At 41.8% G+C, this 14,955-nt stretch overlaps 1 protein-coding gene across 1 annotated transcript in view; it reads left to right on the top strand.

Annotated features, from left to right (window-relative positions):
• The first annotated feature begins 2,080 nt into the window (after positions 1–2,080).
• Positions 2,081–14,955, top strand: part of PPT1 (palmitoyl-protein thioesterase 1) — a 24,240-nt gene continuing 11,365 nt past the window's right edge. Inside the window, exons 1-5 of the mRNA XM_012646704.1 lie at positions 2,081–2,294; positions 6,799–6,908; positions 7,130–7,257; positions 7,588–7,658; positions 9,414–9,516. Of these exons, the coding sequence (XP_012502158.1) occupies positions 2,084–2,294; positions 6,799–6,908; positions 7,130–7,257; positions 7,588–7,658; positions 9,414–9,516 (623 nt within the window). The 5' untranslated portion in view covers positions 2,081–2,083. The remainder of the gene's footprint in view (positions 2,295–6,798; positions 6,909–7,129; positions 7,258–7,587; positions 7,659–9,413; positions 9,517–14,955) is intronic.

A 14,955-nucleotide genomic window follows, 5' to 3' on the forward strand; every position in this document is an offset into this window, starting at 1 on the left:
CTCTAGCCCAGGCAACACAGGGAGACTCTGTCTCAAAAAAAAAAAAAAAAAATACTTCTCAATTCTTGAAGTCTTAATTTTGTCCTGTTTCTTAATTGGCTGGATTTTACTTTCAAGTGAGAGGGCTCTTTTCTATGCATTCTTTTATATTTGTGGAAATCTGTACCTTTATTTCCAAATGACATCTTAGCTGGGTATAATAATCTTGGATTATGTTTTTGTTCTTTCAGAATTCTATAGCCAATGTGCCATTGTCTTCTGCCTCTGCATGTTGCTGTTGAGAAATCTAAGGAAAGCCTGAATTTTTCTGCTTGTAGGCATTCTATTTTTTTGGCCTGGATTCTTGAAATTCAACAAATTAAAATACGTCTCAGGATTAAATATTCTATATCAAAATGTCTTCTGTTTTGACCTTTTAAGTTACAGATTAGTACTTTGTTTTAGGGAAAACTTCTGTTTTTATATTTTTGAATACTACTTCTGTTCTATTTGATGAGTTTTCAACTCCAGGACAACAATAATCTCTGTCTTCCAGAGGTCATTAGTTTCCATCTAATCTATTAGTTTCCCTCTGATTGTTTTAATATCTTTTGTGTTTTTCGTCTGCCATTATTGTGATTATTTCAAGCTTTTTTCCACATCAATAATTCCATTTCTAGCCATGTCTATTCTATTCCTTGTTTTGATGTATTTATTCTATAATGATGTTGTTTTGGTCTTTGCTTTCCCATATGTGCAATTTCCCTATTCATCTCTTTCAGTTGTTTTATTATCTCATTTTTTTTCTTTTTAAAATCTATCTCCTGGGCACTTAAAATATTATCTCATTATTGAGTTCTTATTCTATTGAGCCCGTTTTCTTATTAAGTTGTTCTAGAGCTCAAAGCACTTGGGTGAATTTCTTCTGTTTTTCGATTTGCCTCCCAAATTGCTTCCCACTTTATCTGAAACTAGTTTGTTTTTCCTATTGAACTGCAATTTGAAGGTTATTTTATGCTTTATGTAGTTTGTCTATGATTTATAAGCTTATCTGATGGAGGGGAGAGGGCAGAGCTCAGGAGATGTAGTGTACAGCCTTAGTTAGAATATCTAAATTCTACAGTCACTTCTGAGGTTTTAAGTGTCTATCTATTCCAGAGCTCACCCTACTAGTGGTTGGTATATCCCATTCCCATGGGAAAGATAGCTTCAATTCTTGGAGCTCCCCTAAATTCTGTATGTTTTCCTGGAGTTTTCACTGCCACCTTAAAGAGCTGGTTTATTCCATACTTCCCATTTCACCTTTTTCTCCTCAGTAAGCCATTTTTACCTTTCCAGAGAGAGGAAGAAAAAGATGAGGAAGGCACTTAATTTTCTTCTCTCATGTAATGTATGTGCATATGTGTGTTAATTACCAGGATTTTGTGGATCTAATTGTATGAGTTTTGATGGAATGGAAGCAGGATTGGAAGTCTTCACATGCTCCAGCCCAGAATCTTCTATTTATTTCCTTGATTGCCACTTGTTGACATTTAAGATACTGGGCTACTGTCTTTTGTTTGCCTGCTGAAATCCTGTCTTTCCTTCAAGATCCAGAACAAATACCATACCCTGCCATAATTAGTTCTGGCTGGAGATTATGTCTCCCCTTCCATCTCTAACGGAAAGCTGAATCCTTCCTTTCTTCATTCCACGGAGCATTTTTCTTTCAAAGGCAGTACAGCGAGTGCAGTGGTGAAGAGCAACGACTATGGACCCACCAATGTGCTATCTCTGTGACCTTGGCACCTTACCCAGTTTCTCAGTGCCTCAGTGTTCTTAACTGTGAGATGGGGAGAAGTGTACACAGTGTCGTTATGGGTTTTAAATCAGTAAAAGGATGTAAAGCACTCAAGAGTAGCACCGGATACCTAGTAAGTGCTGAACAGATGTCAGCAATTGTTTAGACTGATCGTGGCGGGCAGTCAGCAACGATGAGCGCGGAACCCTACTCGGCCACGGGTGCGGCCCACGGGGTCGGGGCCGGGGCCGGGCCCATCTGCCCCGGTATCGGTCAGGGATGCGGAAGATGCGGAAGATGCGGAGGATGCGGAGGATGCGGAGGATGCGGTCCGCCCCGCCCGCGTCCTGCCCAGGCGCTGGAAGCGCTGTTCCCAGAGTCGCGCGCCCGCGGTCATGTGACACGGCCAAGATGGCGGCGCCCGGGTGCCTGTGGCTCTTGGCCGTCGCTCTCCTGCCCTGGTCCTGCGCTGCCCTGGCGCTGGGGCATCTCGACGCGCCCGCGCCGTTGCCGCTGGTGATCTGGCATGGGATGGGTGAGTCAGTGAGAAGAGGGCCGAAAGGCCTTGGCGACTCTTCTCCCAGGCTGGGTTCGCGTCTACAAAATGCGAGTGTGGAGGGCGAGGACCGTGATCCTGTAGCGCCCAGCCGGCTCGACGTTTTAGGATTTGCGGGGCTACTCTGCACTGGGAAGGGGAAGGAGCCTTCTTTTGGTGAGCTCTCAGAGAGAGCTGTGCACTGCGTTGGGTTTTTACTTGTCGTCTTTGTTTAATCCTCACAGTAGTGGCATCAGGGTGCAGTACGTAGCACTTGGTCAGGCTAAGTGGGCTGTGGCCATATGACTGGCGCATCCACGCTTTTATTCCCTTCACACATCGAACAGAGATTTGGTAGGCACCTACAGTTCATTTATAGGGTAAGTATCTCTTATGCGAAATGCTTCGCACCAGAGCGTTCTGGATTTTGGATTTTTTTAAATTTTGGAATATTTGCATATACATAATGAGATATCTTGAGGATAGGACCCGAAGTCTAAACATGAAATTCATTTGTGTTTCATATACACCTTATACACATAGCCCGAAGGTAAATTGATACAATATTTTAAATAATTTTATGCATCCCATCACATGAGGTCAGGTGTGGAATTTTCCAATTGTGGCATCCTGTTGGCGCTCAAAAAATTTTGGAACTTGGAGTATTTTAAATTTCGGATTAGGGATGCTCACATAGTTTAACACGTAATTACTGAGCACCTACTAGGTGTTGAGGATACAGCAGTGAACTAAACAGTCTAAATTCATTGCTCTTTTGGAACTTACTCTCCAGTGGGAGAGACAGACTATAAAGAAATAAGTAAAGCATAGTATGTCAAATAGTGATAAGTGCAAATGAGGAAAATAAAGCTGGGAGAGGGATAAAGAATGGAGGTGGGGGCTTGCACTTTTACAGAGCAAAGTCAGGAAAGAATTAACTGAGAAAGTGACATCTGTGCAAAAACCTGAAGTGGATGAGGGAAGTTGCCATTTGGATATCTGGTAGTAGGAACAGCAGAGGCAAAGGCCCTAAGGCGGACATATGTCTGGTGTGTTCAGGGAACAACATTTAGATCAGTGTGGCTGGAACTGAGCAAAGGGAAGAAATTATGGGTTTAGGTTAGAGGACAGGAGGGATGGGTGCAAATATTGTTGGCCCTACTAAGACTAATGCAGGGACTTTGGCTAGAGTGAGATGGGTAACTTTTTGAACAGATGAGTAACATGAACTGACTTACATTTTAAAAGGATCACTTTAGTTGCTGTATTGAAAATAGGTTGTAGAGGGTCATGGATAGTTGCAGGGAGACAAGTTAGGAAGCTATTGCAGTAATTTAAAGAGATGACGGTGGCTTGGAACTGTATAGTAACAGTAGAGGTGTTGAGAAGTGGTCAAAGCTTGGTTATATTTTGAAAGTGTAACCTTCGGGATTTGCTAGCAGATCTGATGTGGGGTGAGAGAGAAAGAAAGAGCCAAAGGTGACTCCACAGGTTTCGACCTGGACAACTGGAAGGCTGAAGTTGTCATTTTACCAAGGTAGGGAAGCCTGTAGGACAGGCAGACTTAGAGTGGAAGGAAGATCAAAAGTTTGCTTTTGGGTGGAGAGCAGTGCCTCATGCCTATAATTCTAGCACTTTGGGAGGCTTTGAGAGGCTGAGGCAGGAGGATAATTTGAGGTCAGGAGTTCGAGATCAGCCTGGGCAATATAGTGAGTCCCCCATCTCTACAAAAAATAGAAAAATTAGCCAAGTATGGTGGTGTGCACCTGTAGACCTAGCTACTTGGGAGGCTGAGGCAGGAGGATCGCTTAAGCCCAGGAGTTTGATGTTGCATTGAGCTATGATGACGCCACTGTACTCTAGCCTGAGCAACAAAATGAGACCCTGTCTCAGAAAAAAAAAAAAAGAAAAAAAGAGTTTGCCTTTGGATTTAATACATTTGAGATCCTTGGTAGACATCCAGGAGGTATTGTAGAGGCACTCGGAACGTGGAGTCTAGGACAGATACAGGCTGGAGGTTTAAATTGGGAGCCTTTGGCATATGGCTAGTATTTAAAGCCTTGAAACTGGGTGAGATCATCTAAGGAATGAGTACACAAAGGACTGAGCCCTGAGGCACTCCAGCATTTGGAGATGGAGGAAATGAAGAGGAACTAGCAAAGGAGACAAGGACAGAACAACCTGTGAGGTGAGGGGACATCAGGCGAGTGCAGTGTCCTGGAAGCCAAGTGAAGAAAATGTTTCAAGAGGAACAGAATGATCAACTGTATCAAATCTTATTGATGGGTTAAGGAAGCTAAGGGCTGAGAATTGATTGTTGGATTTAGCAATAAGAAGATAATTATCTTGACAAAAGAAGTCTTGGGGGAATGGTGAGTGTGAGAGCTTTATTGGAATGGGTTAAAGAAAAATATTCGGAGAAGAATTAGAGTCAGCAAATACAGACAACTCTTTCGAGGCTCTGTGCCACGCCCTGGGACTACACAGAGCCTGGGACTACTACAGCGGGTAAAAGAGGACTTAAGATAGGGGCTTCGTGCTCTCCCAGATCTGACAGTCCACAGGGGAGGCGGTTAATTAACTAATCAACGAGCAGTTACAGTTCAGTGTGGTGAATGTTGTTATAAGAGAAACAGAAGGAATACAAGATTCTTCCAGGGGTGGGGAACCTGCGGCCTTAAGGCGAAATGTGGCCTTCTAGGTCCTTAAGTGCTGCCTTTTGACTGAATCCAAATTTTACAGAGCAAATCCTTTTATTAAAAGGGGTGCAGCAGAGAAAGATGAAGCTTTTCTCGCCTCCTTGTTGAAATGGTTAGCCGGGCGTGGTGGCACACACCTGTAGTCCCAGCTACTCCGCTAAGGCAGGAGAAGCCCTTGAGCCCAGGAGTTTGAGGTTTCAGTGAGCTACTGCACTCTAGCCAGGGCGACAGAGTGAGACCTTGTCTCAGGGCAATAAAAAAAAGAAAAAGAGAAAGAAAAGTTCAAAATGGGAAATTATCTCAGTCTGCTTCTCCCACTCAGTGGCCAGATTGCTTCTAGTTCCTAGTTCTGGTTCCTTAAAACAGGAAAAGAAACAAGTCTGGGACTAGGATGAGGCAAGGAGGTGCCTGGAGTGCAAATTTAAGGAGGCACTCCCACGTTTGTATAAATTCAGGGTCAGCACCTTCACTAACCTGGAAGTGAGTGCCTCCTTAAATTTTGTGTCGGGGCGCTTGCTTGCCTCTCCCTAGCCTGGCCCCGAAGAGAAATCTAATCTGTTTTCCCCAAATGTCTATGATAAGGAAGGGGAATGTACACTTCTGCTTATTTTTCAGTTGTAAATTTGGTATCCCAATTATATTGTATGGGCTTTCGAAACTTGTTATTTCTCTATGAGAAAGGTAAGCAAAAAATGTTCTTTTTTCTTTTTTGAATTGAGGTGAAATTCATATAACATAAAGTTAACCATTTTAAAGTGGCATTCAGTGGCATTTAGTGTATTAACAATGTTGTGCAATCAACACTTCTCTCTAGTTTCAAAACTTTTTGAACACCTCAGAAAAACACACCCAGAAAAACACACCCGGAAAAACAACACTTGTAGCCATTAAGTAATGACTCCTCATTTCCCATCTCCTGGTAACCTCCAACCTACTCTTTGTCTCTCTATAGGTTTGCCTATTCTGTATTTATCATATAAAAGAAATCGTAATATGAGACTTTTTGAGCCTGGCTTATTTCATTTAGTGTAATATTTTCACGGTTCATCTAAGTTGTAGCACATGTCAGTACTTTGTTCCTTTTTGTAAATCAATAGTGTTCTCTTGTGTAGCTATACCACATTTTGTTTCTCCATTCATCCATGGATGGACATTTGGATTGTTTCCACCTTTTAGCTATTACACATAATAATGCTGCTGTTAACATTCATGTATAAATTTCTGTGTGGATGTATGTTTTTATTTCTCTTGGGTATATACTTAGGAGTTGAAGTGGTGGGTCATATAGTAATTGTATGTTCCTCAACTTTTTGAGGAACCACCAAACTGTTTTTCACAGTGACTGCACATTACATTCCCACCAGCAATGTACAAGGGTTCTGATTTCTCCACATCCTTTACCGATACTTATTATTTTCCATTTCAAAAAAAATATTATCAGAGTCATCCTAGTGGGTGTGAAATGGTATCTCATTGTGGTTTTGATTTGCATTTCCCTAATGACTAATGATATGGAACATTGTTTCATGTGCTTGTTGGCCATTTGTATATCTTTGAAGAAATATCTGTTTGAGTCTTTTTCCCATTTTTAAATTAGGTTGTTTATCTTTTTGTTGAGTTGTAAATGTTCTTTATATATCTTGAATATTGAACCTTTATCAGGCATACATATTGCAAATATTTTCTCCCATTCCGTACACTATCTTTTCACATTCTTGATAATGCCCTTTGAGGTGCAAAAGTTTTTTAAAAATAGATAATGTTGTTTTGATTCCTGAGTTTCCATCATTGTTTTTGTTGGCTAGGAGACAGCTGTTGTAATCCCTTAAGCATGGGTGCTGTTAAAAAAATGATTGAGAAGAAAATACCTGGAATTTATGTCTTATCTTTAGAGATTGGGAAGACCATGATAGAGGTAAGGCCTTTCACAGTTCTGTTCCTTTGAAGGTTTGCTGACTAATTACATAGAACGTACTATTAAAATGCTTTCCCTTGTATTTTTAGCAGCAAATTGTACAATGATATTTCACTCTTGTGTGGCTTATGGGAGCATACCAACCTAAATGAGTTCACCTCTTACAGGAGCTGGGTGGGTTGCAGTCCCATCCTTTCATTTCTCTGTGGCTTCTTTTTTAGGATGTGGAGAACAGCTTCTTCTTGAATGTCAATTCCCAAGTAACAACAGTCTGTCAGATTCTTGCTAAGGATCCAGAATTGCAGCAAGGCTACAATGCTATGGGATTCTCCCAGGGAGGCCAGTTTCTGTAAGTCCCTTTTTATTATATCTTGTCATTTATGTGGAATTGATTTTTTTTTTCTTTTATTGACATAAATCCACTCCTCCAGTTCTTTTGGGATTCTCACCTGTCTTGGAGGGGAAATTTTCTAAAATGTTCCCATGTTAGAAACTTTATGGAACTTAATTTATTTTCTATGAAAATTTAAATAATTGTGTTTGGCCATATCAGAGGAAAATACTGAAACTCTGTGGCTTTGGGGAACCCCAGAGGATTAGTAGCTTAACCTGTGACAGTGATCGTGGATGATACGTTTCCATGCGGCAGTTGGAGCTGATAACCCCATATATTCTGCAGGAGGGCAGTGGCTCAGCGATGCCCATCACCTCCCATGATCAATCTGATCTCGGTTGGGGGACAACATCAAGGTAACTTTGACCTCTTTGCCTCCTTTTTCTCTATTCTAACACACACAATTACTTGATTTTTAAAAGTCCAGCAGCTCTCTTTGCACAAGAAATCAGCCATCCTTGCAAGATCCTGTTTCTCTAGCTTATAACAAACTAGCCAGCATTGATGAAGACCTAGGAAGAGACTTAGGATTCCAGAAGCCTGGAACACAGTAAATCAGTAGGTTGCCATCTACTCCTCTCCAGTTTAATTGATGTGATTTTATGGAGGTGAGATGGTTACAGCCACATGGCAGGTGGTGGCTGAGGAGTAAGAAAACCTAATGACCTTTCCTGTTTTCTGACATTGGTGATATCCTGTTGAATTGAGGCTTAGGCAAAAAATAGTGTGTAAGCTCTTTTGTCTATGAGTTTAACAGTAGAGATTAAACCCTTTGAGAAACAGCAGATTTTCTATTTAGACAGAATTACATACTTTGGAGGAAGGATGTATCTTTGCAATAGAATTTTATCTCTATTGTGATGGATATAGCTATTAGCTGGTATAATGTAGGAGCAGAAGGATTCTCCTTATAATCAAGAAACCTAGATCCACCCAATTAACTGTTTCTCATGGGCAAGTAATTTGGTATCCTGGGTCCCTCTCACAGATAGAGGAAACTAAAATATGGCCCTGCCCATCTTGTGGAAATTTTTCAGAGGATGAAGTGAAATTATAGGTAGGAAAATACTTTTAAAAGGTACAAGTGTTATACAAACACAAGTTGGTAAAAACAGCTTTATTATTCATTCATTCAACAAATATTTATTGAAAACCTATTATGTGCCGGGAACAAAAAAACAAGGTCTCTGCCTTCATGAAACTTCCATTCTGGTGGTAGAAGAATAGACATGAAACAAGTAAACAAAAAACTAAATACAGATGTGATAACTATGATAAAGAAAAATAATTCCAAATGCAGTGGCACCTGCCTGTATTCCCAGCTACTCAGTTGGCTGAGCCAAGAGAATTGCTTGAAGCCAGGCGTTCAAGGCTACAGTGAGCTGTGATTATGCCTGTGAATAGCCACTGCACTCCAGCCTGGGCAAAGCAAGACTCAGACTCGTAAAAAACAAAAATAAAAAATTAACCAGGATATTGTTTGAGGGACAGGCTAGTGGTTATAGTGGTTAAAGGTGTGGGCTCTGGAGCCAGACTACCTGTGTTCGAATCCTGGCCCCATCCCTTATCGTTTAACCTTGGACAAGGTGTTTAACCTTCCTGTTTTAAAGTTTTCTATCAGTGATACAGATCAAGTAATGATATCTACTCCACAGGGTGGTTGTGAGGATTAAATTATTGCCAGTGTATACTTGGAATTTTGCCTGCGACTCAGAACAGTATTACTGATGGGGATGCTGAGGGTGAAGTATAACTGGGGGAGGGGAAGGAAAGGGGCGTGAGCACTGCTTGAAAAGGGTAGTAAGACAGGACTTCCCTCCCCTAAGACCTGAGAGGTGGGAGTGGGTCTAGCCCTGTGATGCAGTATGCAGAGGTGGAGCCGCACCTCTCCAGGGGTGGGCAGGTGCATACGTCCTCAGGCAGAAGAGAGTGTGGGAGCACCAGGAGAAAGCTGGTTGTAGGATTAGTTGAAAAGCTTTATTTTCACAAGAGGTAAATGAATGAGGTCAGGGTTTGGTCCTGTTCATTTTGTTTCTCATGGTGCCTTGCACACAGTAGGTATTCAGTACATGGTTATTGCAGGAATGGATATTTGTCCTCTACTACTGCAGGTGTTTTTGGACTCCCTCGATGCCCAGGAGAGAGCTCTCACATCTGTGACTTCATCAGAAAAACGCTGAATGCTGGGGCTTATTCCAAAGCTGTTCAAGAACGGTAAGTATGGTCAGTTGAAAAGGATACAAACCTTTTCTGTATCCGCATGAAAATGTCATGCAGACTTTCAGGTTAACAGTGATTCCAGGAGTAGTTGCTAGTGATATTCAAATGAGATATTTTTTGGTACTATCTGCTCAAGTTTATTGTAAACTTAAAACTACTCTAAAAAGTCAATTAAAAAAAAAAGAAAACAAGGACATTTTTCTACGTAGAAAGAATGTAATTATAACAATAAATTTCCCTCCTTTAAAAAACAAAAAAAGCCCTTAGAAAGTACTAAACTCAAGGAATTACTGTTAGTATTTAGAGGACAGATTATGTTGTCATCAGCAAGTTGTCACTCCTACATCAGTGTCCCCAAGTACTCAAATGTATTTGGTTATTTAAAAATATGCAGAATTACTTTTGGAGTGTGTGCTTGTTCAGTTGTTTCCAAACTTAATTATACATCAGAACCACCGGGAAATTCATTAAAAATGGATTCTAGGGCCCTATCCTTAGAAGTTCTGATTCAGTGGGTCTGGAGTATTCTAGATGATAGCTGGGGTTTGGAATCAACTAATATGGTTATGGTATCTATCCTGTGGGTTTTCAAGTGTATCATTCTTGTCAAATAACAACCCTTCATTATAACACATCCTCGAAGCCATTTTCCAAGGTACAGCCTAGTGAATGAGTCACATTGGGACAATTGCTGTGTTTTCCCTTCCCCATTGGCTGTACGTACAGCTACAAAGCTGTTTTGGGACAACAGTGCCACCTGATGGTCATTATAGAAAACTAAGATACTCTGTATCACTGCCTCCTTTTTTTACCCTCAGGCAATTCAAACCACACCCAGCTCCATCCCTTATCATCTAACCTTGGACCGGGTATTTAACCAGGTATTTAACCCAGCTTTACCCTTTGCCTGGTTTACCTAGTCACAATTTCAGTTCTTCAACAGGGAATTTGCATATTCTTTGTTCTCATAGATATACATGTTGTTTTAAACTTCATTCTTTCTTCTTTATTCTTCTAACTCTTGCCCAGATGCCTCAAAAAAATCCCATCCTTTCCTTTCTTTGTATTTCTTTGTTCTGTGAACCAAAACACAACCCTTGGCAATCAGAATTATGTCAGTGATGATAAATGAGCAGTCAGCAGGGGGTGAGAAGGGACACATACACTGATTAAAAGTGGTAGGTTGATATGTTTATCTTCACTTTCTCCTTAAACTTTAATAAAGTGGTGGCAAAAGAACAAAAAGGGATAAGCCCACAAGGGCAAAGAGAACAGGAGAGGCCATAAGAGATGATAAATGACGTCAACGTGTTTTTGAAAGAGAGCAGATGAATGAGTGTGAGAACTATTTTAGCAGAGCAGAAAAAGTTGAAACATTTATGTCCGTAGAAGGATACATTGCCAAGAAGGGAACCATGTTCACTTTTTATAGCTCCAGAAAGGCTCAGGAATTAGATTTAAGTTACTTTGGGACGTACTTTTGGGTGAGGCTTTTTGTTAAAAATCTATAGAAGGAATGATCAGACTCCCCAATTCCCTCACTCACACATCCCAGTGACGACTCCTCCCCCACCCTGATAGGAGAAGAAAAATTTATTCTCTGGGGCAATTTAACTAGAGAAGCACCAGACGTAGAGATAACAAGCACAGGATGGTGGTGAGCTGCCATGCTGAAAACACGTCCCCTCTCCTCCCTTTCCACTCCTAGAAGCTAGGCAGAGGTTTGGGGGAGCCCTGTCTGGAAAAAACTGACTGACCAAGATAAAAGACCTATACATTGATATTCTGGAATTCTTCAGCAAGTTAGGACTCCTCCCAACTTTCATACAGTGAGCTCTAGGTAAGCACTGGTAGATAAGTCTGCTCTCGGGTGACGAGCTTCCAGTCAGCCTTGTAGGACCTGATAGAGTGTGAGCATTGAGTCAAGAACCCCCAGTCTGACTCAATATCTAAGGAAAGTGTCCAACATGAAAGACAGACCAAAACCAACAAAAAATAAAAAGGAACTTGGAAAAGACAGATGGCAATTGAAAGAGCAGAAGAAAATTTTGTCTTTAAAGACCTATAGTTATTATCTTCGGAAAGATAGAAAGAGATTGCTTCCAAGACACTAGAACAGAATTCAAATTAAATCAACAATCAGAGAATAGGATAGAATTCTTGGAAATTAAAAATATGATAACCAGAATAAAAAATTTATTGGAGATAAGGGAATATAAAGTTGAGGAAATCTCTAGAAATTTGAACAAATATTCAAAGAGGTAGAAAAAGGGAAAAGAGATAAAAATTAAAGAAGCAGTTTAGGAAGTCTGATATCTAACTAACAGGAGTTTCGAAAAGAGAACAGAAGAAAGGGTATATTGGGATTATCAAAGAAGTAATGCAAGTAAATTTCCCAGAACTACAAGATATGAGTTTCCAGATTAAAAGGGCTCACCAAGTACCCAGGGCAAGGACTGACCAAAGAGTCACACCGAGGTCTGTTGCTGTGGAATCCCAGGACACTAGGGATGGAGAGTAGATCCCAATGACGCTGCACACGCAGAGTCAGAATCCTCTGGCAGTGGACTCCCTCACAGCACCAGGACTAGCTGGAAGGGAAGAAAAAGACCCTCCATACCCTCTTGCTAGGGGGTTGCTGAAGAGCCTTAGTTCCACCACTGTCTGGCTGTGTGGCCCTGGGTGTCTCTGACCCTCATTTTCTTTCATTTTTTTTTTTTTTAAGAGACAGAGTCTCACTCTTTCACCCTGGCAGTGGTGTCATCATAGCTCACTGCAACCTCCAACTCCTGGGCTCAAGTGATCCTCCTGCCTCAGCCTCCTGAGCAGCTGGGACTGCAAGTGAACACCACCACATCTAGCTAATTTTTTAAATTTTTGTAGAGACAGGGTTGTGCTATGTTGCCCAGGCTGGTCTCAAACTCCTGGCCTCAAATGATCTTCCTGCCTTGTCCTCCTAAAGTGCTGGGATTACAGGCGTGAGCCACTGTGCCCAGCGAGCCTCCTTTTCATTATCTCTAACGTGAACTTAATAGTAGTACTTTTGTGCAGGGCTGTTGTGAGGATTGAACAAACTGGGGATAAAGCATTTAGTGCAGTGTTCAGTTCATATTAAGTAGGCAGGTTTGAGCTGCTTTCACTGTTTTTAAAATATTCAACTTTAGTTTTCTGTTTCCTTTGTAAGTATTGTAATGGTTTTGTTTCCTCTAACTTTTAGTTGCAGTTATAAAGTATTTCATCAAACACTGAGCTACTGCTATTTTCCAGGCCCTATTATAGGTTTCCCAGATAGATGGAGAACAAGACGATTCAGGTCTCTGCTCTCACGAAGTAGCATACTAGCGGGGAAAGGGGCCTCCAGGTAAACAGTTGCACCGGATAATCTCTAATAGTGATAAAGCCGTGACGGCAGTGAGCAAGATGCAGTGGTTCAGAGTAATGGAGGGGGTCCCTATTTTGGACAAAATGGTTTTGTTTTTTTTGGTTTTTTGGTTTTTGAGAGACAGGGTCTTGCTTTGTTGCCCAGGCTGGAGCACAGTGGCAGGATCATAGCTCACTGTAACCTTGAACTCCTGGGCTCAAGTGATCCTCCTGCCTCAGCCTCTTGAGCAGCTGGGACTACAGGTGTGTGCCACCATGCCAAGATAATTTTTTTGTTTTTTGTAGAGACTGGGTCTTGCTCTGTTGCCCAGCCTGATCTCAAACCCCTGGCCTCAAGTGATCCTCCCACCTCGCCCTCTGAAAATGCTGGGATTACAGATGTGAGTCACTGCGCCTGGCCCCAGAATGGTTTTTGAAGAAGAGATAGTTAAACTGGGATCTGAAGGATGAGACGAAGGAACATGGAAAGAGTTAAGGAAAGAGGGGTCAGGCGGAAGGACAGCAGACACAGGCCTTGAGGCTGGGACCAGTTTGGCTTGTTTCTGGGCCAGGGTGACCAGAGTTGAGTGACAGATGGGGAGAGGTGGACAGAAAAGTGGGGACTGCCATGATGCAAATGTATGTAGGCCACACAAACAGTTGGGATTTTATTCTAAGCATCATGGGAGGTTTTAAGCAGGGGAATAACATGGCCTGATTTGTGCGTTCGGAAAATGTCTGCTGCGTTGTGGACAGTGGGCTATAAGGGGCTAGAGGAAAAACAGGCCAGTTTGGGGATGTGGCAGTGGACTGGGTGAGCGGGGGTGGTGGCTGAGACAGTATCGAGGCCACACTGAGATGCACAGAAGAGGAATGACTTGAGATATGTTTCATAACATTGTAGAGGAACTAGGCTTGTGAGCCACATACTGCTCACCATTTATAACAGTTTCCATGGGAAAATGCAATCTCAGTTCTCAATAGCTTGTTTACAGATTAACTCTTAGGATGCCTTTCTAATTTTGTAGAGTATTTTGCTTTTACTTTTTAAAATTTCTTTGTATAGGTAACATCTCATTTTGACAGATGGCCAGTAGGAGATTTGAAGAGGCAGGTAGTCCAAGGGAGTGGCGGGAAGGGGGATGTGGGAGTTTAGATGGCATCTCTTCTGTTATAAGGCTGTTTCACGCACATTGAAAATCTGTGTAGTGTAGCCACGTTCAATTATCTTAGCTAGATCCTCTGGATAACTTGCTGCAGCTTCTACCTCAGCACTTGCTACTTCACCTTGCGTTTTTATGTTACGGAGATGGCTTCGTTCTTTAAACCTCATGAACTCCTGTTAGCTTCAAAATTTTCTTCTTCAGAGTCCTCACCTCTCTCAGCCTTCATAGAATTGAAGAGATTTAAAGCCTTACTCTAGACTAGGCTTTGGTTTAAGGGAATGTTGTGGCTGGTTGGATCTTCTATCCAGACCACTGAAACTTTCTCCATATTAGCAATACAGCTGTTTTGCTTTCTTGTCATTCATGTTCACTCGAGTGAACTTCTCATTTCCTTGAAGAACTTTTCCTTTGTATTCACACCTTGGCTGTTTGGCACAAGAGGCATAGCTTTTGGCTTTTCTTGGCTTTCGACATGTCTTCCTCACTAAGCTTAATCATTTCTAGCTTTTGATTTAAAGTGAGAGACTTTGGACCCTTCCTTTCACTTGAACACTTAGAGGCCATTGTAGGGTTATTAATTAGCCTAATTTCAATATTGTTGTGTCTCAGGGAATAGGGTGGCCCAAGGAGAGGGAGAGAGGCAGGGAATGGCCAAGAAGTGGAGCAGTCAGAACACACACATTTGTCGATTAAGTTCTCCATCTTATATGGGTGCGGTTCGTGGCACCACAAAACAATTACGATAGGAACATCAAAACTCGATGGTCATGGGCCGGGCACGGTGGCTCGCTCCTGTAATCCTAGCACTCTGGGAGGCCGAGGCGGGCGGATCCTTTGAGTTCAGGAGTTCGAGACCAGCCTGAGCAAGAGTGAGACCCCCATCTCTACTAAAAATAGAAAGAAATTG

Source organism: Propithecus coquereli, unplaced genomic scaffold (genome assembly GCF_000956105.1).
Source record: "Propithecus coquereli isolate 6110/MARCELLA unplaced genomic scaffold, Pcoq_1.0 Scaffold249, whole genome shotgun sequence".
Classification (NCBI taxonomy): Eukaryota; Metazoa; Chordata; class Mammalia; order Primates; family Indriidae; genus Propithecus; species Propithecus coquereli.